The following is a 27,612-nucleotide window of genomic DNA, read 5'->3' as shown; positions in this document are numbered from 1 at the left end:
TCTTCTCAGGTGCGCCGAAGACGTTTCCTCTTCCTCGGAAGCACCGCCCAACGCAACCACCCGCTGCAGGCATCGCCTCGCGACGACCTTTGACCTCAGAACCATTTGCAGTGTCGAACCAGCGGTCGAGTCCGAGTGTTGTCGAACGTCGCCGGGACAAGGTGCACTGGTATCCGAATCTGCGTGGAGTCAACGGCGGAAACTGTCACCGCCGCGTCTGCAAAGTGATCCTGCGCTTCCACCAAGGCTCGACCGCCGTTTTATCACTCCCCTGAGCCGAGGAGGGAGAGCTATACTGGTGAGTTTGGTTTCGCTAGATATGTTTTAATTACTCAGCGCGTTTGCTTACTTTCGCATGGCATGCCTTTTTTCCAGACGTTCATCATGTTTTATCTTGTATACGTTTTAGGCAACCCTGAAAGTAAACGACGAGGAGGCATTTGCACGAATAACGGGCGACGCACGCTTTTGTTGGCGAAAGCCGCGGTTTTTGACAAAACTATTGCCTAAGGGCAAAAAAGTAACGTGTCGTATAATAGACTCGTTCGTATAGACGAATCGTATCCTCTAGTTACGCCACAGCGTTTTGCATAGCGTACGGAGCTATCGTTTTCCGTAATAAGCTTGCATGGGAGGTATTCAATTCTACATTTTCCACGTTAATAAGGGCATTTGTATCACACAACAACTGCAAGTACTACTTCTAAGCAATGGTGTTCTGTGTGAGTGACGCACTGTAACGCTATATATCTTGTCTGGCCTTACTTTAAAGGAAGCAGTGCGTATAACTCAAAGAGCTCGCGGAGCGGCGGAGGTTTGCGAGCGTTAGGCTGCTCCTTTCACTCTAGTGCTGCGTGGCGGAGCAGACGCGGGTGAACAATTTGCGTAGCGTTGCTGGAGGGTCAGTTCCGTGTGGAATGGCGAGCTTTTGGGCTGAAGGATATTTACACAGACTAGCTGGCTAATGTCGATGAGCTGAAGTAGGAGAAAAGCTAACGTGGACGAGCAAATAGACGCACAGCGCGAGAGTGTTGTCCTTGCGAAGTGTCTGTCGAGGCATGTGCCTGTCAGTTCTCAGTATTTGTAGCTCAATCACACGACGTGTCTGTGCTATATCACACCGTGCTCTAACATCTGCTAGGCTTAGTGAAATGTGAAATGATCGATCGATTGATTGGTTGTTTTTAACGGGCCAGGACTACTGCCTGGGCTACGAGAGACACCGTAGTAAAGAGTTTGTGCCACTTTAGTTGTTCTGTGAGTGTCCAGATTTTGCCGTAATAAACGGAAGTGAAAGTTCGTCACATTTGAAAAGCTATATTCTGAAGCGGATTGTCAATGTCTATCACCTTAATGTGTCATGAACTCGTCGAAGGCGGCTGGCGCGGCGCGCTCGTACGAATATTTTTTGCGCACATGGACGTGTTTGTGAATGATACCCCATGTCACATGCATTAACAAAATATTTAATATCAAACACTGGTTCGTGCGAAGAGGCGCCAGCCCAATCGACTGCAGGTGACCCAGCTTCTCATTGATGTCTCTGTTTTTACGCTGATATCCATGATAATGACATTTCATGGTGCATATATTCGCGTATGTTATGGCGTAGGGCGTTGTGATAGGGTTGCACTGTGACACTGTAAGTTGCTACTGCTGGGCCACTTTCGGGATAGGCACTGTAATGTTCATCTCAGTTAATCAAGGAGAGTAGCGCATCATATTGGCCCTAAAATTATGAAAGCGAGCAAACAAGCGACGGTGAATGACGCCCAGCAAAGCAGTTAAGTATGAAGTAACCTAATCTGCATTTTACTGTTGCGCGTGTTCTTATTTTTTAAATTTTACAGTAATATCACTGCCTGTCTATGTACAGATTGTGATAATTTAATGTGCACTATTATGCACATAATTTTTTTTGCACGTTGACGCACTGCCTGTGTTTCGGTGAGCGAGAAAGCCTATTTTAGAAATTGTATAGGTGCGCTATTTTGAATACAATTGATAATAAAATTGGTTAGCCGTCGCTACGTTAAGCTTACCTTACCATTTTAACGTAACTTTCGCTTGTAAAAAAAAATCAGAAATGCGCACTCTTGAATGAGAGCGTGCTTTTCATTCCCACTGCTTTTGTTTGTTATTGCAACCTTTTAGTAATCCGTGTTTTGTGCTAAACGCATTCGTTAATGGGCACGCGTATTTTAATCCTGTAGTAAAGTGTGGCGTGGCCTTTTTTATTGGAATAATCATAAAACCTGTCCTGAGTATTTCAGGATTTGACTGTGACCGGCTATTGAAGGCTTCGAAAGAGTAAATAAGGCTCTGAGCTAAAGTAATATATATATATATATATATATATATATATATATATATATATATATATATAACCGCGAAGTTGGGCTTCTGATTTTCTTATATATATATATATATATATATATTCCGCGAAAATATGTAGATTAAGGTGGTCTCGCGTGCTGCATCGATATACACAGCCGATAAACAGGCCGGCAGTCATGCAGCCGCTTTGACGGCCCAACAGTAACTTCTTTCTCTATTTGTTCTGCAGGCTTATATGTAAACTTGTAAAACTCGTATCTGCTTACATTTTTTTTTTCATGCGTGACTGTGTCGACATAAAAGCAATCGCGTCTTGCTGTGGCGGCGAGAGTAAATGAGGTTGCCTGCGCATGCGCGCCCGCGCACAAGCGCACGAGACGGTTGGAAGACAATATTGAGGTAACTGATATCAACACCTAGAAGTTATACACATGAGTGGATGACTGGCAAAGTACAACGTCCCAAAGGTTTATATGCACACAGCCGCTTTATGGAATTCCTTAAAAGAGGGCACTAAAGACCATTGCGAAAGCAGTTTAAGCTAATAAAGCATGTTTTTTTCTTCAACCCTATTTTAATTCATTCGGCGGGAAAAGGTTGATTATTCGTAAAGAAAATTAGGGCGAAACTTGCTAATTTCCTTTTCTCTCGCGACGAAGACTTAGCACTGGTACGTCACTGCGACATTACTTATTTCGAGATAGTTTCTTGTATTTCGGTTCATTCTGAAGCAGACAAAATTGTCTAAACTTGCTAGGTTGAGCCATATAGCTTCCTTTTGAGTGAATTATAGTCGTTATTTACCGGTGAATTGCTGGCTATACCCTAGTTGACGTTGTCAAAATCTGTGACGTCACGGTGAGCTGGTGATAGAAGAGCATATATAATAACCCGGTCTTTTTTTTTCTTTTTTCTGTTTTTTTTTTGGCCTCTTTTCTAGCTTACCAAGCTTCCTGTCATGGTAAGAGTGTCAGTCTTCATGCTGCCGAAGCCTGACTCACTGATTTCCATTTGTTTATCAGCGCTCATTTAAGCGCCACTCTTAACTGCATTAGATGGCCCGAGGAATGCACTGACGACAATGACGGTACATCGGGTTGAAAGGTCAGCAGGTTCCGTGAACCTACGCGACGCCATCGATTCTTCATTATCTAGTATTTATTTTATCGTTGCCGAGACATCGTTGCCATGACAGTTTGATAATGCCCTTTTTTTTTAGTGGGAACATCAGGAGACAAGTCGCAACATCGACCGCTCAGCGATACCGTACATTTCCTCTGCAATGCGATACAGCTTGCAGACGGAGGATGTCATATAATATGACACGGGCGAACAGGAGAAACGCGTTTGCACTCTCTGCCTTGTTATCATTCATTGCGACGGCAGATTAAGATAACGTATACAGTGCGTCAAACGGCGCAAACAGAGACGAGCAGAAAAAAACACCGGAAAAGCGTGACAGGCGGTAAAGAGAGCGAAGGAGAGGAGTCACCCACCACCATGTCCGTAGTTTCTCCTCCATCCACCAGATGGCGACAGCGCCGCCTTCTCGAGCACCGCGGTTAGTCGCGTCTCGACGAAGATGAGCGTCCCTCCGGCTCCGTGAGGAGTGCTGCCCTGAAACGGACGTATTGTTATCGGTAGATCTTTGACTCGCAGAACATAGTGAGAGGAGTTTGCACGATGAAGGAGTTATTTGTACCCGTAAGGCTTTTTAGTTCGGTACACAATAGGTGGGCGTTAATATCATGCTAGAAAGGCACCAGCTGTATTCTTTTGGGTCTTTACTTATATTATTATGACTTTTTTTTTTCTTTTTCAATGGAAATCACGTCAACAAAGAGCGACACTTGTCTGAAGCAGGGAGTTATTTCTCATTAGATCCTCAGCTGGACCTACATTCAGTAAGAACTGCGTTCCTGTGCTTCCTGGTTCTTTTTATTGCTTCATTACCCTTTCTTAAAAAAATTAAATTTGCAAACGTGACGGCAAATTCTGAACGCCGCGTAGTCTTTGTATACAGTGAAGTTTGCTTCTTTGGCAGTGTAGTACATCGGCTTTTTATAGTAAGGATGGTTTTACATTAAAACCACCACGTTATTAACTGAAAAAAAAAAAAAAAAGAAACACGGGCAGATTAGACGCGGTGCTGTTCTGGGAGACACGAGTGTGAAGTTTTTCTTTCTTTCTTTCTTTCTTCCTTTCTTCTTTCTTCCTTTCTTTCTTTCTTTTTATATATTTTTTTTTCGTTCCTCATCCTCCCTTACTTATCTGCCTGCCGTGTTGCACTGTATTTTAATGTCATAAGGCGCTGTTATAGAACACTCATCTGTGATTGTTGCGCACATCGTCGACGGAAATTCAAGTTTGTTTGATCTCAGTTTTTATTGATTCAGCTCTGCTCCGCCAACCCCAAATGAACACATCTTTGAACACGTTCCCTGCTTCTCCAAAGCCCTATAAACCAAGCCTTAGGTCTATCTCTCACATTATTTAATAAGGGGAGAGATGGTTGAGAGAGTGAACTCAGACGCTTCAATAGGTTCATATTTCGATGACAGTATACAAGCGTGTCCGTACGATCTGTAAGTTCACATTGTGAATTCTTGTTCAAGGCGGGCCTTAGGCACTTGCCGTGGACGAGGTTCTACGAAATCGCCATTCCACAACTCTGGTCCGCCATTGTGAAGTTACTGAACCGTCACACCGGTTACTCGTGTAAGCGCCCTCGCCGCGCGCTGACGTCAGCCACTTTTGATTACAATGCCAGGCTAACGAGTTCACGCCTGATGCCTCGCGTTCACGCTGCATAGAAGGTTGCGCACGCCCGAACTGCAGCTTTCCTTCGGCTTATAGCAGCCTGAAAGCCAACGCGCTCGTCAAGGAAACGTATTTTTCATTGGACTCACGTCCCGACGTGGGAAGAAACCCGTCGCGCGGGTATAACGAACGCGCCAGAATCCGCAGCCTGTAAGATGCCGCGGAACCCGAACATACTGAGGTGTTTACGTTTAGGTGCAGCAGCACTGCATATATATACGCGACTGGCTTGCTTTATATATGTATAACGCAACACCTCCGTGGCTTCTGCAGTGTGATAGCGGCGCCTCGTTAATGGCTCCTTTAGAGGCGCGCATGTTTTCCCTCAGCTGTCATCACTTTGCCACTTCCGCCATAAGGAACGTTGCCAACTCGAGACCTTGGTCGCCGTTGGCTTCGGCATCCTTGTGGCCGGGTACGCGCGAGGAGCATTTCAATGTTTGGCGCTGAGCTATGTGGCAGATATAAGGCAGGGCGTTTTGCTCGAGGGGCTTCTTTTCTCGTTTAAGTCTTTTTTTGTTCTTCTGTACTTTGGAAATATGCGCGCATAAGGAAATACCACGCGGACAGCGATTGGACCTGCATGCTTGTTGGGGGGCATTGCACAACCCAGCTCGTTTTTTCAGCTTCCAGTGTATGAGTCGCCTGTATTTGCCGCCTGTATGCACGCTGGCTCGCTAGGCATATGTAAAAGACAAAAGAAAGAAAAGAAAGAGGAGAGATAAAGAAGCCAAACGAGTAATGCAAATTGAGATCACGGGATTGATAATACGAATACAAACGACTACACTCGAAGTTGCGATGCAACGTTACCTAGCAGTTCGAGCACGACGGAGAAGGCAGTGTAGATCAAGCATAGAAGAACGCTATCGATATTCGAGATTAAACGGCTGGCTTTCTCTTGGCTTGAGGAGAAATGCAGCATATTCTGAAGTTGCAGTGATTTCCCTACACACACCGTAAGGGGGGGGGGGGGGGGTGTATACCTCCCCTTGTGTTTGTGAAGGCATCCCCTTAACTCGTAACGATTTCTTTATATATATAACGGGTAATTTTGTTTAGTGGCACCGGAAGAAGTGTATGTACGCGAAGGGACACATCGTCCATAGCCGGCTTGTGGTGAAGAAACCACGACTTCCACACGAAAGAAAGTACGGGTGAATACGATGACCACCCAGGTTTTTATGTAGTCCCGACTTTTTAGCTTTGTCTCTTCATAAATGCGTCTTTAGTCATTGTGCGAAGTGAGGTAATTTTTCGCAATCTTTGTCACGAGTGTTGGAGTCGTAAACTTTGCTATTCCTACGCTACGCACCCAACGACACAAATAAAAATATTTAAATGACAACCACTTCTCCTCTGCCCCTAGAAATTTAGACTCCCCCCCCCCTAGTGTAAGTTATCGCCGTGCTGATGTTTACAGACAACGATTTGTTCGTAGCTCATCAGTAGGTAAAGAGTATCGGATGCCGTGTACCTCTCTGTGGCACGAAAGCCGTGCGAGATGCGTGTCGCTCTTCTTCACCGGCGTGTCTGGTGGTTGCGGTTAATGACGAGCGCTGTTGGCCCGCATTCAAGAGCCGTTTACTGAACGCCGCACTCTCGAATCCAACCTCGCGAGAGAGCTTTGAATGAAGCGTGTTTTTATCGTTCGTAGCCATTGCTCTATAAACGCAACACTTTACAGGCCATATTTTACAGGGCTGGAAGAGCGAGAGAGTCAGAATGGAAGAGGGAGAGGGAAGGAGCGCGCTCGAGCGCGGAGCGTGTACAAATACAACTTCGGGGGTCGTTTGCGGCGCGCCCGTAGTAAATAGCGAATGGCGCGGGCCATTTACGTGCGTGGTAACTTCTGACATGCGGCAAGCAGCGCTTTCGACGACGGCCTCCCGGTTCTTTTTTCTTTATGATGAGTCTCTCTCTCGCTCGCGCGCGTTTTTCTACGACAGAGACAGAAATGGAAAATGAGCGGTTTTTCTAGTTCCTCTTCTTCGACGACTGAGAAGCCGAGAAGGCAACCACCTACAAAACGTGTCGCATCGATTCGGCGTGCGGTCAAGTTCCTGCTGCCACGCAACATCGCGGGACGGTTTTTCGCTAAACAAACCCAACCCAACTTTCCGGACGGGACGGACAACCGCTCGCGAGCAAGCTTGGCGCTCCGTCTCCAGATGGCGGTACGGGCTTTGTGCTCGCCACACTCTGCGAGACTGCGATTCTGTTCTCCCGCGCGGGCGAGATGGGAGAGAAGGGCAAAGACGAGGAAGAGGAGGAAGACCACTTCGGTGTTGGGCAAGCGAGAGAGAAAAAGAAAGACGCGTCCGATCGAACAGCGCTGCGTGCGCGCCGAGTGTAAAGGTGGGGGGGGGGGGGGGAGGCATCCACGGGGAGGAAGAGGGTAATAGCCGAGGCCTGAGTGAGAGAGAGAGAGAAGGCACGCCCGAGGCGGCGGCAGCGGTGGCGGTGGTGGCGGCAGCGTCGCCGGGGCAGGCGCAGGCAGGCAGGCGGTGAGGGGCTGGCTTGACTGCCGCCTAGAAAACGAAAGCGGAGCTCGGCAGCAGAAAAGAGGGAGTCGCGCTCAAACAGTGATCATTGGGGAGCGCGCCGGGATGCCGCGGTTCGCCGCCACGTCGTCCTGCCGAGGCGAGCGTAGTCGCGCGCCGTGCCGGCCTCAGCAGCAGCAGTCCGTCAGCCGCACCGACGTGCACGTGCGTGCGCGGGAGCCACCGCGCTGGCTTACTCGTGTGTGCGCGTGAGCGGAGCCATGAAGCTGCAACGACGTCGCACCGCCCGTAGCAGCAGCAGCAGCGAGTACCCGTCGCGACGCCGTCGGACCGCGTCGTCGTCGTCGCTGTGTACTCGGGCAGCTTCAGCATCGTCGAGTGCGCCCCTGCCAGCCATGGGCTGATGCGCGCACAGCGCGAGGACACGGCGTGCCGCGTGTGTGTGTTGTTTTCTCGAGAGAAACAGCGAGTGAGCGAGCGAACCTTGTTGTTTTACTAACAACGACGACGACGAACCTTCTTCGTCTCCCGTGGTGGTGGGAAAAGACCGTGTATAATATTTCTGCCAAGTTGTCTACACACACACACACACCTCTTCGGCACTCGGAGTTCTTCTGGACGGGAAGCGACCACAACGTTTGAGTTGGAACATCCCGTCGGGCGCTGACGAGTTCCTCTTCCTCTTGGAGCCGTAGCGAAACAAAACCTGAGAACCAGATCGACTGAAAACCTCCTTCGTCTTCTTCTGCGCTACTTGTTTGGACACAGCCGCGAGAAACTTCACAAGAGAGCCCGCAACGACACTACCCGTCCCAGCTCTGCAGCGTCGTCACTCGTGAGTACCATTATTCACTGTCTGTTGGTTGTCGCGAGAACGGCGTGTTACGCTCGGTACCGAGAGATCGCGCGTCCGAACGTGGCCTGCGCGGAGTCCGAGCCGAGGTCGAACGGCGGGCTCCTCCGTGGCCGTTCCTGTCCGGCGGCCGCGGCCGATATTTACGAGAGCGGTAGCCGCACGTTTTAGGGGCCTTTACGACGTACGGCGACGGCGTGCGCGCTCTCTCCTCGTGGAGCGGTCGGTGCTCTGCGCGCCCGGCCCTTCGGGAACCGTCGGCGCGGTTTTAAAGATGGCCGGATAAATACACGCTGTCGGCGTCATTATACGGCTTGGCTGCTGTAATTTATACGCGCCCATAAAACGGACGCTTCCTGCTTTATTTGCTGCTGCTCTCGCCGTGAGGGAGGACACCGGTTCGGCCCGCGCGGTTGTATAGAAAGGCACGGTGTCAACGGCGTGATGCGCGCTGATGCTTGCTGCACCGCCGATCTATCTTGTCAGTTCCTTCTTGCGTTTTTTTTTTTTCCTCCGTGATATCAGCTTTTGCGGCGACCGCGTATGCTCTAGACACCTCTAATTGGCACGTCATTTCAGAGTTGGTCTTGTACATCCTTTTTTTTCTTTCTTCATTTGTTTCATTCGTTCATTTCACCGTTCCTGACGTCTGAGTTGAGAGCAGTAATTCCTGCGAGAGTAGAGAGTATTGGACGAAACTGTATACCCACAATAGTAAAGATGTTCATGGTCGAGCGACGTTTAGTGACGCGTTGTGAATTGCTCCACGTCACTGTCAGCTGACGAGTCATAGGCTGTTCGTATAGATTTCGCGGATCTTTTCCAATTCTATATGCCGTTTGCTGTACGGCTCCCGTTGGTGGACATTTCGATGTTTGCTGCTACCTTGGAGCGACATCAGTGGGTTATAGCATTAGAGCAGCTGTATTTGGCCTTCAGTGGCACTATATAACACTAAGAATGCAAAGAAAGGTGGTCATTTGTAATAACTCGGAACGTAGATTTTGCTGACTCCCAACAAAACTGACACCTAAGTGATGTGATTTTTTAAACAAAATTCTTCATGTTCTCAGGAGAGGGAACATTTTTGAAACAACGTCATCTGCGCACTGCTCGTTACTGCAAGTGGGCATAATATGCCGTTATGACGAACTTTAGCTTCGACTACCGAATCGTGTTGGACGTGTACGTGGGTGGGTACCTTGCTACATTCCCCTATACCATATTTTGTATTAAACAAACTTTGCACATTATTCAGTATGCGTAGAAACTCGACTTTCGGCTGTATACCTTTCTCAAATTCTCCGCATGACAGCTTATACGACTGATCTGAGATTAATGTTTTCATATATGTAGCGTGCATACGAGTCAGTGAGTGAATGATATAAGCACAAGCCGACTGACAGAATGTGGCGGTTTTTCAAGTCGCGCTGCACTTGTATCCTGTGTATTAAAAAAAAAAAAAGTTCGTTCGTGTGCCAGTGCGGGTGTGTAGAACTACACCGGAGATGCGCGACAAACTGCCTCGACCCCGATGCCAGCTTCAATGACCTCCGCGTCATTTTCGAGCAGCGTGCCTGGTTTAATGGCCCTGTTTACGAGAAAAAGAGCGCCCGTTATCCTAACACGCGTAAAAAAAGTGAATCGAACGTCGAAAATCCGCGCGGAGTTTATTGGCATCGTCGCGCCAAACAGAGCAGAAGATAACACATCTGGTTTCTGCGCATTGTGCTGATGTTAAATTAATTTCCTCGCTAAGTTCAGATCCCCCTGTAGGCTGCTCGTGCACTGTATAGGCGCGGCTTTGAGGCTCGGGGGAGCGCAGTTTCCGGTGATCATTCATTTCTCTATACATACACGATGGGAGTTGGTTACTTATAATCGTGCTCTCGTTTGTTATAGTATATAGCCCACCGCATATACATCGTCTCGCTGGAATAATCCCGGTGGTGTGTTGGAATACATTCGGTTCGTGTGCCGTAGTGCGTGCATTTTGCGAGCATCCAAGGTCACCGCACAACTAAAACGCATGATGTACGTATATACCTCCACAATTCTTTCGCAGTGATTACGGCGAGCGCGTACGAAAAAAAAAAAAAAAAAAGGAAACACTTGGGACCGAATTTGCAGTGCCGTTCGAACAGTAATGCAGCAACGCCTGTTAATCCACTAATGAATCATAGCGAAGCCGTTCGTCAGTCAGTGGAGAAACAGTTATTATGGGGCTCACAAGCCTTCTGAATGATTTTGGTCTTTTACGTGTATCGCTTGTATGTCCCCTTTTATAGACCACGCATAGACCTCTATACTTGCGTGTATACGTTGGCTTGACGCCTATTCAAGTCCATTGCTGCATGAGACCGTAAAACCAATTAAATTTGCCCACTCCTGCTCGGCCGCTCGCGTTAATCCAATGTCGAGCTTCGTTTACATCTCTTGTATAGGCTGTCTGCAACGTCTCCGACAATGTTAATGTCGCGTAGGCATTCGGCTTCCTCAAAAAGACATTGCGCAGGAACTATTAAACGCCACCAAGCTCAGTCGATGTTATCATTAGCTTCGCTTCCCTTACTTGCGGTCGTCGAACGTTAGAATTCGCTTGGCGTGCAGCTTACGCGAGTCTTTCACCGGGACGTGCATTCTTTGAGGACAGCGCGTATTGAGTAACGTTACAGCAACGGCCGTCATGCCTGTATAATACGCCACTCATTGAAACAGCAGCCACCCGAATAGCTGGCTGGGTAGTTATCACCGCATCAAACGAGTCGTAGCGTGTGAGAGAGATGTTTATGACGACCATTAAGGCATTCCTTGTGGGCCATATACACAAAGGGACAGTCATTTGATAGGCAATAAACGCGCCTTTTTCGCAGCTGCCTTTGATCGGTGTTAACATCTATATGCGTAGTGGTTAATTTTGATGGTCCTTGCGGCGTGACTTTAGGCACGCGCTTTAGAATGAACAAGTAGGTATTTGGCTTTTGCTCGAATACTTGAAAGCAGTCATGGCGTATCCAGATCTCAAGGCAGCGTGTATTAATGTTCATTCATGATGTCATTAACGGAGTACAAGGTAGGCGGAATGGATGACTGTATTTTTATTCAAGGACACCCCTGCGTTGTTGCTTTCGGGCAATTCTAATTGTTTTTCTTGTTTTTTAATATGGCGCTTTTCACAAGGCGTGCGCATCGAGTTCGTCCCCAATAGGCAGTGGCTCGCCGACCGATGTAGAGTGACGTTGTAAATCATAGTTTTCTTAAACCTACTTGTGCTATCAGTATACATATCGTCAGGGCCTTATAAGCCGTGCCACGACGCTGCAGACCTTCGCCGCATAACATTCACAAGTGATATCAGTGTAACATCAGTTAGTTAATTAAGCATGCACTCACTCCTTGCGACTGAAAAAAAAAAGTGATGAAAGGAAAGGTATGCGCCCAGCTAGCTGTTCTGTATATACGTATACAGTCGTCGAGATCTGTGCTGGTTGGCACCGAGCATACAAGTCGAAATCAGCGGACTTTATTATGTCTCTCGGATCAGCTGCTATGCGAATGCCCGTGCAGATCGCCGTGTAGCATGGACTTCCCGTTCTGCCACCTTTTTCTTGCCTCTCTTAAACCTTTACACGCGTCCTGCTATTTATATATTCGTGTACGGCGTCCCGCTCTGTTTTGCAGCAGTGCCTGCTTTTCTCTCCCCGTTTCGCTGGCTGCCTTTCCTGGCCGCGTGCCTGCGCGTCTCGTGGTGGTTTTTGTCGCACGGTTTAGCGCTGTCCTGCGAGCTGCCTGTAGCTTATTGCGCGCCCAGGAAAGGGTCGGCCCGTTTGGAACTGACCGTCAGGCACTCCGCGTCTTGGCGATGGCTATCGGTACACTGCGTGCACGGCGAAACGCGAGGTATACGACGGCTCTTGAGAACCGCTTGCAGGACACGTGCTCGTTTACGGCTAGTTCGGCCGCAAGTTGACGACGAAATGCGAGAGTTGCGCGCGGACCTTCTGTATCATGCCCTTGTTGTTGTGGAAAGGTCTTCGTACCCTCGTTCTTTTTTCTTTTGTGTGTGTGTGTGTGCTCGTTTATCTTCTTTATTGCCTCACTAACGACGTGCTGTTGGAACCAGTGTTTCCCTGTAAAGAGGCGTTTTGTTAAGCGACGTGCATACGTGTTTGAGGAATGCCCGCTCCTATTATGCGGCGGTTATTTCTGTTTCCATGCGTCCCGTGTGTACCACAACGGCCTTGTAATCTCACGGTAATCCACGATTTCTTGTCGCGCTTTATCGCCTTTCATATTGGGTGTCGAGCAACGAGATACAAAGAGATGATAAATCTACGGAAAAGCAGATATGGATCGGCCTTGCACCAGGCTTCCTCTATAACCGGGGAATGTGGATGAAACGAAGTGACCGGGATTAACAGCTGTGTGGAGAACGAAGTTCGTACGGTGCAGCAACATTACTGAAGCCATGGGTTCAGTCCTTCTCGCGTAAACAGATAGATAATGGGAGCTTAAACACGTGACGGGAACGGCTAACAATTATCCCTAAGCGCTTGCCGTACCTTTCAGCAGGTTTGTTTTTGTTTTTTCTGTTGTTTTTTTTTTTTCATTTCCGAAGCGCAGGGTGGCTGTAGTGGCTGCGTCAGAGGGAGTCATTCTAAAAAAAAAGAAAAGAAAGAAATGTTTCTATACGTCCCCTCGCCTCGTACTCGACTTCATGCTTGACCTCTGCTGTATCAGACATTGTAGTTGTTCTCCTTCACGACCACTCTTGAACGTCACTCATGTCACTGCGCACGGGTGCTCTCGGCGCGAAACTTTTTCAAACAAAATGATGGGTTGTCGTTCAGCATATATGTTGATAAGGTCGAAAGGTGTGCTGTTGGGGAGGCCGGTGATATCGAAGTTTTGTGGTCGGAAATAGTATAGTCTAGCAGGCATTTAATCCGTCCTTCGGTGTCCGAAGTATTTTACAAAAGTGTGTTTGAAGAGGACAGCGTGGCATGTGTGCAGCTCCTCCGCCGACACGGCTATAACACGAAACCTCCTTAGCCGTAGGGTGCCGTAGATTATAGTCTATATGAATCAGTTTATGGCAAACGCACTGAGCACGCGTATATATGTTGAAATGCACGCTATGCACCTGGATAACATTTATCTTAAGACGTTAGTACATTAGAGGTGTCTGCAAACGCTCACCTCAGGCGCGGCAGTCTTCTATATACCACATGCAATGTTGGCCGCACACCTGTCTCGCATAAGCCAGTCGTTCCCACATGTGCGCACAATATAGGAAGCAATTCGCGGGTGTCATGTGTGCCATGCACATGTCTATAACAGTGCCAACTCTTGCCATTGCTAAACACGCCGTTCCTTTGTTATTTGTTGTTGTTTTTTTTATGTTTAGTGCGTTTTTCATACGGGTGTTCCACTTTGCTGAGGCGAGGAGTTTGTTCGAGTTGATCATTTCTTTCTCCTCATTACGAGCTTGACAGAGCGTACGAGAACACGTGCGCGCGCGCGTGTGTGTGCCTCTGTGTGTGTGTTGGAGGTCCTTCATGTGTGAAGCTTTACAGACATGTACGGCCATTCGTACTGTGTACATATACACACGAATGTATAGTCGGGAAACAGTGCGACAAGGCTTCTCCTCCTGTTATGTTCTCTTTTTGTCTCCTTGCTCGTTTATTATTGTTGTTATTTTTCATCTTTACTCAAGCATCGTATGGGCGCGCATTCCTTTTCCAAGCGCGCAACTGTTTTTCTGATATAGCGCTGCCGTTGATGTCTCTCGTCGCCGACGGTTTCGAATTCTAGACTCGGTGCTTATGTAGCTTACCCCCTCATTTTGACGCGCTAATTATTTAACAGTTCTTATCGGCGTTCTTGCGAAATATCTGCATCCGCCCTCAAGTGTCGCCAACAGGAGCGTCAGTCGATAAATAATTCATCTTTCTCTTCGTAAGTACTCCCTGTCATGAAATGACTATTACCGGCTTCGGACATTCGGCCGTCGCTTATGCGTGCGTGGCGGAAATGCTGCAAAGATGTCCTCACAAAAACCTATGCGGACAGTCTATAGATATTCTCGCGTGACATCCATAGATCGTTTACTAGACGACTCGTTGCCCAATACATCTTTGGACTAATGTATAGAGGTGTCCCAGCTAACGTTAGCCAAGCTGTTCAACGGAAAAAAGAAAGAAGGAAAAAAGGAGATTCAGGAAACACAGTGCAAAAGACAGTTATAAGAACTACGGTGCTCGGTCGTCACAAGCTTTGACGACCGGTATTTGTTTTGAAAAAGAACGCTTTTTAAATGTTACTAACGAAAAACAGTCGAGCTAAGAGAGATCGAGCTAGAAAAATAAAACAAGTGGAGACGGATTATCCACTCATACGACTGATTGGTTGTATACCGCACCTAGAACGAGAATGAACTGATTTTCTTGGTCATCGCGCTACAACAGTGGTTGTCTACGTTAAAAACATAATAATGCCTCCCTATACCGGTGTCGCACGTGATATACACGTTCTATCTGCTGAATACCACGCGGTACCACGATATCGTGACAGCATTTGTGATCGTTACCAGGATTGTGCTTGATTATTTGGGGTCAGTAAACGAGAACAATGGCTGTATACTGGGATAATATCGCTTTCGGTTATGCCGATTTTGGGCCTGACAGCACATCTCGCAAGAAATGAAAGTATATTTATTATTCAACCGTATCAGCAACAACTTGCAGCCCTCCACTCATTCACTGCAGTCTTAGTATATTCATTTACGCGTCAATTGTGGAAATAAGGTATTGAACGCTTGTATCCGTATACCATGCGACGGTGGTGACTCAGTCAGCGGTTATGGGGTGTTTTTCGGCTGGACGTGATGTCGCTGAATGAGGGCCCGTATTCGCAAAACACTCCTCACGATAGAACTGTTCGAGCAGGTTCGAGCCAATTGTGATGCAGACATAGTGTCATTGGTCGACGGCCTTTGTCGTCGGCCAATGACAAACAGCACTTACAAACGAGACGCTTTGTGAATGCGGCTCCGTATTCCTGGCGCGGCGGCCGCACTTTTTACTGCAAGAATGCCCGGCATAGCTAGGTCTATACGTTAATTAACCGCATCTTATCATAATTAACTCGGAAACACCCGTTATGTTCACGGCATCCCTCACAATTCATTTTGCTGCAGCCAGCTTTGTAACGTTAAACTATATATATATATACCTTCTCGTATTTTTGCTATACTTGAGACCCTATTTGGGATCACCATAGGTATTGAACGCTCGGAATGGTTGCTGGACCCGCGAATTGAACGTCGATTGCGCGCTTTCCAGAATGGTTTTTGCGCGCGTGGAAATCATCATTTGGCCCGAGGTTACACGCTGGTCCTGCCAGAGGAGCGCGTGGCCCTTGGACTACCTGTTGAAGATGTCATTTTGACTCCACATACGCACGCGGCGCATGCGTATACATATCCAGATCGAAAACTGCCATGAGACAAACTTTAAAGCACCCATTATACGGTCACAAGCATCACATACACGGCTGGAGGCGATGGTCAAACGACGGTCGTTCCGTTTCTTGTCGTGCTTGTCGTCGCCTCGCTCGTTCTCTCTCTCTCTCTCTGTGGCCTACAGAAAACACGCCAAGTGCGCTGCGCCATTCGGCATTCGTTTTTACGCGCTCTGTTACAAGACATAAAACGTGTCGTGCCCGATTATATGGCTTGATAACGTCGCATGCGTGTGACGTATAGGCTGAGCTTTTTGGCGCTTCCCATTCTGCGTGCGCGGGTTTAGTCGGCTGCATGCCTTCTGCCTGGCGAGCACTTTATCAGTCGAGCGATTAAAGGGCAATTAAACGACGACCTTGTTGAGCCGCGGTGAAATACTCTTGTCTCGCTTTTGTCACGCCGCCTCTTCGTTATATAACAGGGGTTGTCGACATGAAGACCCGCAGGGGCGTCCGCGTAAGCAGGCGTTTGGTGTGTTGCGACACCACGGACCCGAGCACATGAGGGTCGGACCCTCCTGCGCTTAACCGTGCGTGGCTTAGCCGTGTCCGGGGAAAAGGGGATCCTGGGGGTTGAGCCGATGCCGGGAGTTGGACCTTTATGGCCCCCCGGCGGAGGCAACACACTTCTTTGGCCTCCGCTTCACGTAGACGGCACCCCCGGACTGACCCATCCGGGGGAAATCGGTAGTTGCCTTTTCCTGGCTCTCTCTCCAATCTTCGTCTTTCCCTATCACTTTTAATCTTTCCTGTCTTCTCATCTTTTCCATTCACTTCAACTTTTCCTGGCGGCAAGGGTTAACCTGGTGTGGCTGTCCTACCTTGGGTATACCATATTAGGTTATAGTAACGGCATACTGCTGGCGCTGTGCAGACTTGTTTACATGTTCTGCCACGTCCCCTTGTTGGGCTCCGTGGTGGGTGGCAGACGCCGTTGCCGAATAAACCACTTCTTTCCATGGGATCCTCAAACCCGTTTACAACCGATCGTGCCTCGAAAAGGGTACGCACCGATGCAACCTCGCTATTCTGGCCCAAAAACAAAGAAACTTTCCCGAAATTTCACGTCCTTCACTGTGAGCAACCATCTACGAAAGCTAGAGCAATTTCCCCATTTCTTGTGGCCAAGTGCCTAAAAGAGACCATTGGAGCTGGGTATAAGGCAACAAAGATGGCAACCGGAGATTTGCTCCTCGAACTAAAAGACAAGGAACAATACAACAAACTCGCACACCTCGTAGCCTTTGGTAACATCCCTGTTTCTGTAAGCGCACATCGAACAATGAACACAGTAAAAGGTGTAGTATCAGACGAAGACCTAATGACATTGAATGAAGAAGAACTCCTGGATGGATGGAAGGACCAAGGGGTAATCCATGTGCAGCGCATCAAAATCAGACGGAATGACAACGAAATCCCAACAAAGCATTTAATACTCACTTTCAGTTCAACTACTTTACCCGAGACTCTTGAAACCGGCTACGTAAAACTTCATGTTCGACCATACATTCCGAACCCGCGACGTTGCTTCAAATGTCAAAGATTTGGTCACGCATCCCAGAGCTGCCGAGGGCAGCTTATGTGCGCAAAGTGCGGCACAACCGGTCACTCTTCTGACGATTGCAATAATGACGAGGTACATTGTGCTAACTGCGATGGCAGTCACCCTGCATACTCCAGAGCTTGTCCAGCCTGGAAGAAAGAAAAAGAAATAATTACTGTAAAAGTGAAGGAGAACATAACATTCCGTGAAGCACGACAACGTATCTCCTCTTTATTCTTGCTCAAAACATCTTTCGCCGAAGTGGTGCAACGGGGGGCGGCACCACAACGGCATCTGGCGGCAGCCCGGACCACGCCTAGCGTGCCGAGGCCAACGCCACCCGCCCCTAAGGTGGGAGCAGCCAACGCTGCCCTGCCATCTCTCAAATTGTCCACACCAGTGGCCTCTACAAGCTCCGGCAGCAGCCAGGGCACCGCAGAGGCCCCAGGGGTCCTGTCGACCTCCGGTCCGGTGAGGACGAAGACTTCGTCGCTCGAGATGAAGTCTACGCGACGCACACATCGCTCTCTGGAGCGGGTGTCCAGTGCCTCGCAAGAGGCTATGGACACCAGTCCAAGCCAAACGGCGCTAGTAGCGTCGATGGAGCGGCGAGGTTCTCTCGACCGCTCCAAAAAAGACAAGACACCAGTTACAGCGCCTGTAAAAGGCTCTGTAAAATAGGCTGTACACACCCCTTGAAACACACAGCACCTTTTATTTTCCTCCAACATGAATAAAATAATGCAGTGGAATGTTAGGGGACTAATCCACAACCTAGACGATATCCAAGAACTTCTCAGTAAATTTAATCCAAAGGTGCTGTGTGTTCAAGAAACACATCTAAACTCCAGAAACACCAACTTCCTACGTCAGAATATTGTTTTCCGAAAAGATCGCGAGGATTCTGCCGCATCATCTGGTGGTGTGGCCATCATACTCGACAGAAGTGTAGCCTGTCAGCAACTTCCACTTAATACGGCACTTGAGGCGGTAGCCGTTCGTGCTGTACTTCTGGGTAAACTCGTTACCATTTGCTCGCTCTACATACCCCCACATTATCCTTTACACAAGCATGAATTTCAGTCACTTATAGATGAATTACCAGAACCTTACCTCCTTCTTGGTGATTTCAATGCACACAGCAGCTTGTGGGGCGACACGCGTATCGATGCGCGAGGACGCCTAATCGAACAATTTCTTTTCTCCTCTGGTGCGTGTCTCCTGAATAAGAAGGAACCCACCTACTACAATCTCGCAAACAAAACGTTTTCTTCCATTGATCTCAGTGTAGCTTCCCCGTCTATATTTGCTGAACTTAAATGGGAAGTTATAAAAAATCCTTACGGGAGTGACCACTTCCCGATACTGCTGAGATCACCACTACAAAACGAACCTCCACCACAGGCACCCCGCTGGAAGTTGGATATGGCAGATTGGGAGAAATTCCAAACTCTTACAAGTGGTATCTCGTGGCCTGACATATCTTCGCTGGGAATTGATGCTGCTGTTGAGTATTTTACATCTTTCCTAATCGGTGCCGCTTCTGAATGTATACCAGAAATGAGTGGTGCGACCTGCAAACGCCGTGTCCCATGGTGGAACGACGAATGTCGGAAGGCTCGTAGGAAACAGAATAAAGCGTGGGGGTTGCTACGCGACTCCCCAACTGCGGAGAATCTCGTTAATTTTAAGAAAATAAAATCGGAGGGCAGAAGAACGCGCCGACAAGCCAGGAGAGAGAGTTGGGAGAAGTTTTTATCAGGCATCAACTCATATACAGACGAGGGCAGAGTCTGGAAGAAAGTAAATAAGATAAAAGGGCTACAAACTTATTCACTCCCGTTGGTAAACACACAAGGCGACAGTCTGGAAGACCAAGCTAACTGCCTGGGAGCACATTTTGAAAGTGTGTCCAGCTCATCTCATTATTCCCAAACATTTAAAAGGCACAAGGCTGCAATAGAAAAACAGAAACTAGAAAGAAAATGTACCGGAGACGAGGCATACAACCAGCCTTTCTGCATTGCTGAGCTGTATGCATCACTTAGTTGTTGCAATAAGTCTGCCCCAGGCTCTGACCGCATAGCTTATCAAATGCTGAAACACCTTCCCCATGAAACAAAGAAAACTCTCCTCTCCCTATACAATGCTATATGGACCTCCGGCGAGATCCCCTCTGCCTGGAAAGAGGCCATTGTAGTTCCTATACTGAAACAGGGCAAGGACCCATCGTCTGCTTCGAGTTACCGCCCTATAGCACTAACAAGCTGCCTCTGCAAATTGTTCGAAAAAATGATAAACCGCCGACTAATCCATTTCCTCGAATCAAACAAACTGCTTGACGCGTACCAATGCGGGTTTCGAGAAGGTCGATCCACCGTCGACCATTTGATACGTATTGAGACGCAAATTCGTGAAGCTTTTGTCCGTAAACAGTTCTTTCTGTCTGTATTCCTTGATATAGACAAAGCCTACGATACCACGTGGCGTTTTGGAATACTTAGAGACCTCTCACACTTTGGTATACGTGGTTGCATGTTAAATGTCGTCGAAAGTTATTTATCTAATCGCACTTTCCGTGTTCGTGTGGGAAATGCTTTATCAAGACCATTTGTGCAGGAAACTGGAGTGCCACAGGGCGGGGTGCTCAGTTGCACTCTCTTTATCATAAAAATGAGTTCCTTGCGTCTGTATATCCCAAGAAACATGTTTTATTGTACATACGTCGATGATGTACAGATAGGTTTCACCTCCTGCAATCTAGCAGTCTGTGAGCGGCAGATTCAACTTGGTCTGAACAAGGTGTCGAAGTGGGCAGACGAGAATGGGTTTAGCCTTAACCCACAAAAGACCACCTGCGTACTGTTCTCCAGAAAGAGGGGTCTGCACCCCGATCCTGACATTGAGTTGCAGGGAGAACGGGTGCCCGTAAAAACAGAACATAAATTTTTAGGTGTGATTCTAGATACAAAGCTTACATTTATGGCACATATACGGTATGTAAGAAACAAGTGCATGAAAACAATGAATATTCTAAAAGTGTTGTCACGCACTGCTTGGGGTAGTGACACAAAGTGTCTTTTGAATTTGCATAAGAGCCTCATACTCACAAGATTAGATTACGGCGCCATAGTGTACCATTCCGCAACGCCAAGCACCCTGAGGATGCTGGATCCTGTACACCATCTAGGCATCCGCCTAGCCACTGGTGCCTTCAGGACAAGTCCTGTGGCAAGCCTGTATGTAGAGGCGGACATGTGGTCGCTTGATATGCAACGTTCATCCTTAAGCCTCACCTATTTCCTGAAAGTAAATTCTAACTCGGAACACCCATCCTTCTCAACCGTAAATGATATGACCAGTTCCACACTCTTTAATAACCGGCCGACAGCAAGAGAACCCTTTTCACTACGTGTAAGAAAAATTAGTGAAGAAATGAACATCCCACTACTTGAAAATACTCTGATGGCCCCAGCAAAGCCAGTGCCACCGTGGCATTGGCAACTCATAGAGTGTGATACTTCGTTTGTAGAGATCACAAAAGATGCTCCAGAGGCACATATACGGATGCATTTTCTAGAAATCCAGTTCAAGTACTCGTCCTGCACTCAGTTTTACACCGACGCTTCCAAGTCACATGCAGGGGTATCTTATGCAGTAGTCGGCCCATCGTTCTCCGAGTCCGATGTACTGCACCCGGAAACAAGCATTTTTACGGCTGAGGCCTATGCACTTTTATCGGCTGTGAAGAGTATAGGCAAATCGAAACTCAAAAGATCAATAATATTTACAGACTCCCTAAGCGTCGTAAAAGCCATCATGACTCTACATAGACACACAAACCCTGTACTTATTGAACTGTATTCTGCTCTGTGCAAGGCATACATGTCTAACCAGCATATTATTATATGCTGGGTGCCTGGCCATAGAGGCATCGAGGGGAATGTTCTGGCTGATCAAATGGCTACATCAACTACATCGCGAGCCCTTAACCCTACCGCTTCTATCCCTGCCAGCGATCTCAAGCCCTACTTGAGAAAGAAACTTCGAAGCCACTGGCAGCGCTTGTGGGATGCCGAAACGAACAATAAGCTCCACTTAGTTAAGCCACAAATAGGTCCCTGGCATCCCGTTACGAAAATACGAAGAACAAATGTCCTATTCTCTCGTCTGAGAATAGGACATACATACGGCACCCACAATTTCCTCCTAACTGGAAATGACCCGCCAACCTGTGGTAGATGTGGAGAGAGGCTTACCGTGCTCCACGTCCTCGTGGAGTGCAGGGAAGCCGAAACAGAGAGAAAAAGGCACTTTCCCCTAGCGTACCGGTACTGTCTTCCACTCCATCCCGCTATGTTTCTGGACGACAAACCTCTCTTTAGCACTAAAGCTGTCCTGGATTTTCTGAGTGATGTAGTATTGCATGTTATTTGCCCAATAGTTTCGTAGCGCATCCTCTCTCCAGAGGATGTCGCCGCGATAGTAATTTTGCATAGCACGCGCCTCCAGGCCCTTGCGTTTCGAAGGGTCTGTCAAGGCAGTAGTGCTGTTTGAAAAGTTTATCAGTGATAAATTTTCGTTTATCTTCATCATCTTGCAATTTGTTCTTTCGTGTTCATAGTGCACCTCATTAGCCATTGCCATAATTTTATTACATATATATTTTACGCATTTTACAGCGATTGTTTTTTAGGCCCTTTTACAGCCACGACACATCTACCTTTCGCAATTCATTGCTCCATTGTCAACTCATGAACACACTGGCCTGGCGCTCTTTGGCCATACCTGGCCCTTGCGCCATTAAACACCATACATCATCATCATCATCGACATGAAGATGTGTGTCCTCCCCGAGGAGTGTTTATGTCGTGACTGCCCCCTGTTTATGATCGCAATATGTAAGCCACGCCTGTTCATGAATTTATTATTAGCCTCCTCTTCTTTCTTTATGGTAGTGATAACTTATGACGAATGAGGCCGCGCACGATTGAACGCTGACTGCGGCTTAAATCGTTGCCGAAACGAATGCGCGAGCAAGTTGCGAAGGTAGCTGGTGGCAAGCGTTGACAGAAGAAAGCTCTAGCTGTCTGTGGTTTACCACTTGATTACCTCCTTTTCAAAATGGCCTACTGCAGTGAAAGAAAGATAGTTTCAGGCTTATTTCCTAACTACACACTATTTCGACTCTGTTCAACATAAAGCGAGAGTGAGATCTCAGCAGTGATGCAGTTTACCAGGAGTAATGAAGGGGCTTGTTAAAGCTAAAACCATCAACAAAGAGGTAAATTGCAGTCGACCTGCGCTGTATTGTGAGGAATATTGTCAGCTTCTAGAAGTTGCCTCAACTACTATATACATTCCGTATACGCACTTAAGGCGAGATAAGTACGTTCACGTATGTTCCAGTTCTTTCGAATACAATGCATAGGATACTTGGTCTGTATTCCAGTAGGCTATAGCCTTTAAGAGGGGCTGCTGCTTCATGTCTCCTAGTGCCGAAGACGCGTCAATCATAGCTTTGCCTTCTTCTCCCGCCAACCTAACTTGCGAAAGGTGACTTTGCTAAAAAAAAGGTTAAGAAATCTTTTTTCAAGTATGGGGAATGCGAACGAACTGCGTCCTCCTGAGACTTATTACTAACACGATGCTCTGCCCCGCTATCACGAAACATTTTGACCCTATGGTCAATGGCAGGTGCCAGCACGGGGGGGGGGGGGGGGGGGGGAGGTAGCCGATACCTAGCACATGGCCTGGGCCTGTCAGTGTAATCCAGCCCTAACCCCGAACCCCAACCCTATCCGAGAGGAATGGAAGGCGGCCCTGCTTGGTAGCTCGGACCTTCAGGTCCAGAAGGCCTTGTTCCAGAGAGCCCGGCTGGCGGCTTCGACCAATGGGGTTCCGGACTATAGGGACTCCATCTAGTACGTAGCGCCCCGCTATGGGGCTCACACCTCTCATCACTGTAATAAAGGCTTTTCACCACCACCACTCTCTGAAGTGTGCTGCTTGTAATCGCGACTTACACGATATATATTTCTACGGCACCTTGGTTATCGTGCTATAAATGGAGCAGCGATCTCGTGTTCGGACTATAATCGTTCGGTGTCGTCGACCATATTACGGCGGGGACACTGTGTGTAGTGCATCACTCTCGCAGGTATATATAAACGCTGATGACTGACCTTGTCTGTTGCAGGTGCGACGTGCGGGGCCCCAGCAGTTCGGTGCCGTAAGCGCGGCGAGCGATGAACGGCGGCGCCGGCCTCTACGAGGAGAGCCGCTCGAGCCTCGAGGCGCCCCAGCCGCTGCACATCCCGGCCAAGCGGCTCGCGTACGGCCAGGCCGACTGCGCCGCCGACCCGATGGCCGCCGCCGGGGGCGTGATCCGCCAGTCACCGTGGGCCTCGCCCTGGCCCGGCGCCGAGGCGGCCTTCGAGGCGCCGCACCACTACCAGCAAGGAGGGATACGCGACTCGGCCAGCTACTTCTACCCCGCGGCCGCCGACCGCAAGCCGTTCAACCTGTGGCCCGCGGCCGCCAAGGGCTACGAGCTGGGCCCGACGGCCGCCGCCGACGCGTGCCAGGCCTACTCGCAGGCCTGGTGCCCGTACCCGGCGGCGGCTGCGTACCCGGCGCCGCAGGCGGCCCGCGTCGTCGAGCCCAGCGCGGCCGCAGCCGCGTACCTCCAAGCGGCCGAAGAGCAGCAGCAGCAGCAGCAGCAGCAGCACCGCGTGGTGCCGCCCCCTCCACCGCCGCCTCCGCCGCCACCGCCGCCGCACCCGGCGCCGCCGCCGCCGAACCGCAGCGATGCCTTCGCCGCGGCCTACTCGGACGGCTACGGCCTCAGGGCGGCCGCCGCGGCCGAGGCCCACGGTCCGCCGCCGTACGTGCCCGTCAGCACCGGTGAGTGTCGTCTCGAACGCTCTCCTGCGTGGTGTACGTCTGGTCTTGCGATGGCTCTGGCGGGTGACGCGCGCCAGCTGGACATTGTGGCACCTGCTTGAAGACGCGGAGGCCTGCGGTGTCTGTAAACACCGTCTCGTCGCTGCTAATTAAAAAGAAAAGGGGCGGGGGGGGGGGTTCTTTCTGGAGTTCACTTGGACAACACTTTTTCTTCAGCTGACTGCAAGCTTTAGTGATAAACACCCACGCAGGCAGAGCTAACTTTTCTGGCGAGGGCCATGGTCCATTATGGACGTGCAGAGCAACCGCAGCGCAGTTATTGTTCCTCGAGCGTCTTGTTTGCGTGGTACACCGTAAATTAATTTACACCCTTAAATATGAATAAGGCCGTAAATCTGCCTATTACACCCGAAAAGGGTGTAAGGGTGCGAGTTCTAGATTGATTTACACTCTCATTCACTTTTAAGGGTGTAAATTATTTTACAGTGTATACGCCCTTAAAAAGGTATCCGTGCTGTAACACGACCGGGCGCGCTTGCTCCAGCGACCGTGGACCTGTTCCTATGCGTGTAATTGGTAGACGTGCAGACGTCGTTTCGCACGTATAAAGGCACTGGACATTCATCTACGCTGTCATCGCGTACCAAGGACAACGACAGCTGGGGACACGTGCTGCATACGTACGTCAGACACTGTGGAAACTTGTGTCGAATCGGCTGTCCCTAGAAAGCCTAAACGTGTCGCGGCTGTATGCATGCATGCCCTCGCGCAGGGCACTTTCGCACGGCCTGCAAGAACCGTGCCTTTCATCTATGCGATGCGACGCGCGGGGGCTGCCTGCCTGCATGCGTGCGGCTCATTCCTCCTCGGTTTTGCAAAACGCTGTCAGCACTTACCGCTAATGCGCCGCACGTCGTTTTCACAACGCTGCTGTCGGTTTCTTCAGCCAACCGCGGGCATATGTGCATGTGCCAGTCGAAAGATTGCACCGAAAGCGGCGACAGCAGGCGCGTTGGCTCGCATGCAGATGACCGGCCCAGCGCTTTTCACTGTATTCGTGTGTTGTGGCTCCTGCATTCATTGGCACGCAGATGGGACTGAGAAATAAAAAGTAAAAGAAACGTGTCTTAATCTGCCCCGAGCGCTGTGATGAGAAACGTCTACGTGACATTGGTGTGTGCGAACGTTTGCGGCCATGTATTCCAACTCTGTACACGAACGTAGTCATGTTTGAAGTGTACAGTTTGCTACAGTTCTTTGATTTGACGCGATAAATTGAGTAATTTGTTATCCTTAAGAGGCTTTGCGGCTTGAGGTATACATTTTGCTACATTTCTTTGATTTCACGCGATAAAATGAGCAATTTGATATCCTTAAGAGGCTTTGCGACAGTGTGGTAATTCTAATTGAATAACAGAGTGAGGGAAGCAGAGGTCTTACGCCTAATATGCAAGGATAGCGTTTTGGCTGTTTACGCATAGAGAGATGCGAAGCGGCTGCGGCCAAGCTATGCGCATGTCCTTGATGAAGCATTGCGAACGCTCTGGCGCCATCTGGTGTTTAGAAATTAAAGCACTTTTGTGGTAGTGGCGGTGTCATTTGTTAGACTTGGAATTGCCAAAATAGATGACTGACCTCAGCAATGACGACAAAACGTCACCAATACTTTGTCTGAAGAGATATATATATAAAAAGGCGAAAGCTCATTTACCAGTTATGTTGGGCTGTCACGAGGAAGAGCAAGTAACGAAGCCCAACTCTGACTGAAGCGGACGGCCTTTGCGCCGCCATGTTGTTACGGAATAGTCTACTGTATAGCCTTGCGCGCAAAGCCCGCAACGCGAAAAAGTTTTCGGACCTACACGTAACTCGCTAATGTTCATCGTATATAGCTTTATGTGCATGCGCATTGTAGGCTTAATGTTTTATAGGGTACGCAATACTACGACTGTCTATAATTCCAATATGCCGCGTTTCAAAAAAGAAACGTGAACCTACAAGATGTAATTCCTCCATGTATGCACACTCGTCTGCCAAACAGAGACACTTCCACATCCAGCTTTGAACTCCATCGTTTGAGCAAGTGTTGTCATTGTTACTTGTTTCTTAGACGCGTCGCTGTTCCTTAGTGGCTGTGACGTAAAAAGGGAAAGGGGGATTACGGGAACGGCGCTATGTCAGGCTTTCTCATTCTTTACGCCTGTTCCCTAGGCAACTACGTACTGGTTGTCTGAATAAAAATGAAATGAAAATGAGGTGTTCAGCAGCTCAGCGCCGGGTTGTGGGGTGTACGTAAGTACATCCCACACTACGTGCACTATGTACGTAAGTACATATAGTCACGAGAGAGCGATATATCTTCGACGCTTGAACGTCCAATCACAGCGCATATTATCGTGCAGTGCATCTGTATACAGTCAGTATAAGTGCTGGAGGTGGGTGATAGGTTGTTACATGCCATACGTACATTTATTTGATTCGGCTGTTGGTGAATGCAGCCTCACACACGACTTCAAGCTATGGGGAACGACGTGAACCGGAATACTTTCGGGTCTTCTTGCTGAATGAAGACTGAGAGAGGGAGGGGAAAATAAAGGAAAAGATCAAGAAAACGGTTGGAAACTTGGTGTACTTAAATGGGACACTAAAGGGGGAGAAGAACTAATTCAGCTTAGACTGAGCATTCTTTCAAAACTACATTTTCGTTAATTTCTTGTTATGGGTTAATTAGACGAGATAATGAACGTCAAGGTTTCATTTCCCCCTTTTTTTAAATATAATTTCATCACTGAAACTCGATTTCCGGTACGTTAGTGTGACGGCAGGAGTTTCAACACATTTTTTCACATTGATACCGTTGTGGTTCAGTGCAATTTCTCGAAACTTGTGAAGCTCAGCCTTTGGCTATTTTATAATGCGCACTATTATAAAAAAAGAAAAAAAAAAGGTTGACCCTTACTACCCGTGTGGTCACAATATTTAGCGTGATGATGCCTGCTCTTAGCGTGTCACACTCGGTGTAACTACCATATATAGCTTCGCTGTTCGACCATCTTCACGGAGTCGAAGGGGCGTGGATTTTTTTGGTATTGTGGAAGGGTAATTTACTAACGCAGCTCAAATAA

At 48.5% G+C, this 27,612-nt stretch overlaps 1 protein-coding gene across 2 annotated transcripts in view; it reads left to right on the top strand.

The window, feature by feature from the left end:
- Nucleotides 1-7,654: 7,654 nt before the first annotated feature.
- Nucleotides 7,655-27,612, top strand: part of LOC119455561 (homeobox protein Hox-B4) — a 71,496-nt gene continuing 51,538 nt past the window's right edge. For both annotated transcript variants that reach the window (XM_037716959.2, XM_037716958.2), the window contains exons 1-2: nucleotides 7,655-8,496; nucleotides 23,781-24,487. In XM_037716959.2, coding sequence (XP_037572887.1) covers nucleotides 23,830-24,487 — 658 coding nt within the window. In that variant the 5' untranslated portion in view covers nucleotides 7,655-8,496; nucleotides 23,781-23,829. The remainder of the gene's footprint in view (nucleotides 8,497-23,780; nucleotides 24,488-27,612) is intronic.

The sequence above is a fragment of the Dermacentor silvarum genome, chromosome 6 (genome assembly GCF_013339745.2).
Source record: "Dermacentor silvarum isolate Dsil-2018 chromosome 6, BIME_Dsil_1.4, whole genome shotgun sequence".
Lineage (NCBI taxonomy): Eukaryota > Metazoa > Arthropoda > Arachnida > Ixodida > Ixodidae > Dermacentor > Dermacentor silvarum.
The sequence above is the reverse complement of the archived record's forward strand: the minus strand, read 5'-3'. Positions and strand labels throughout refer to the sequence as shown.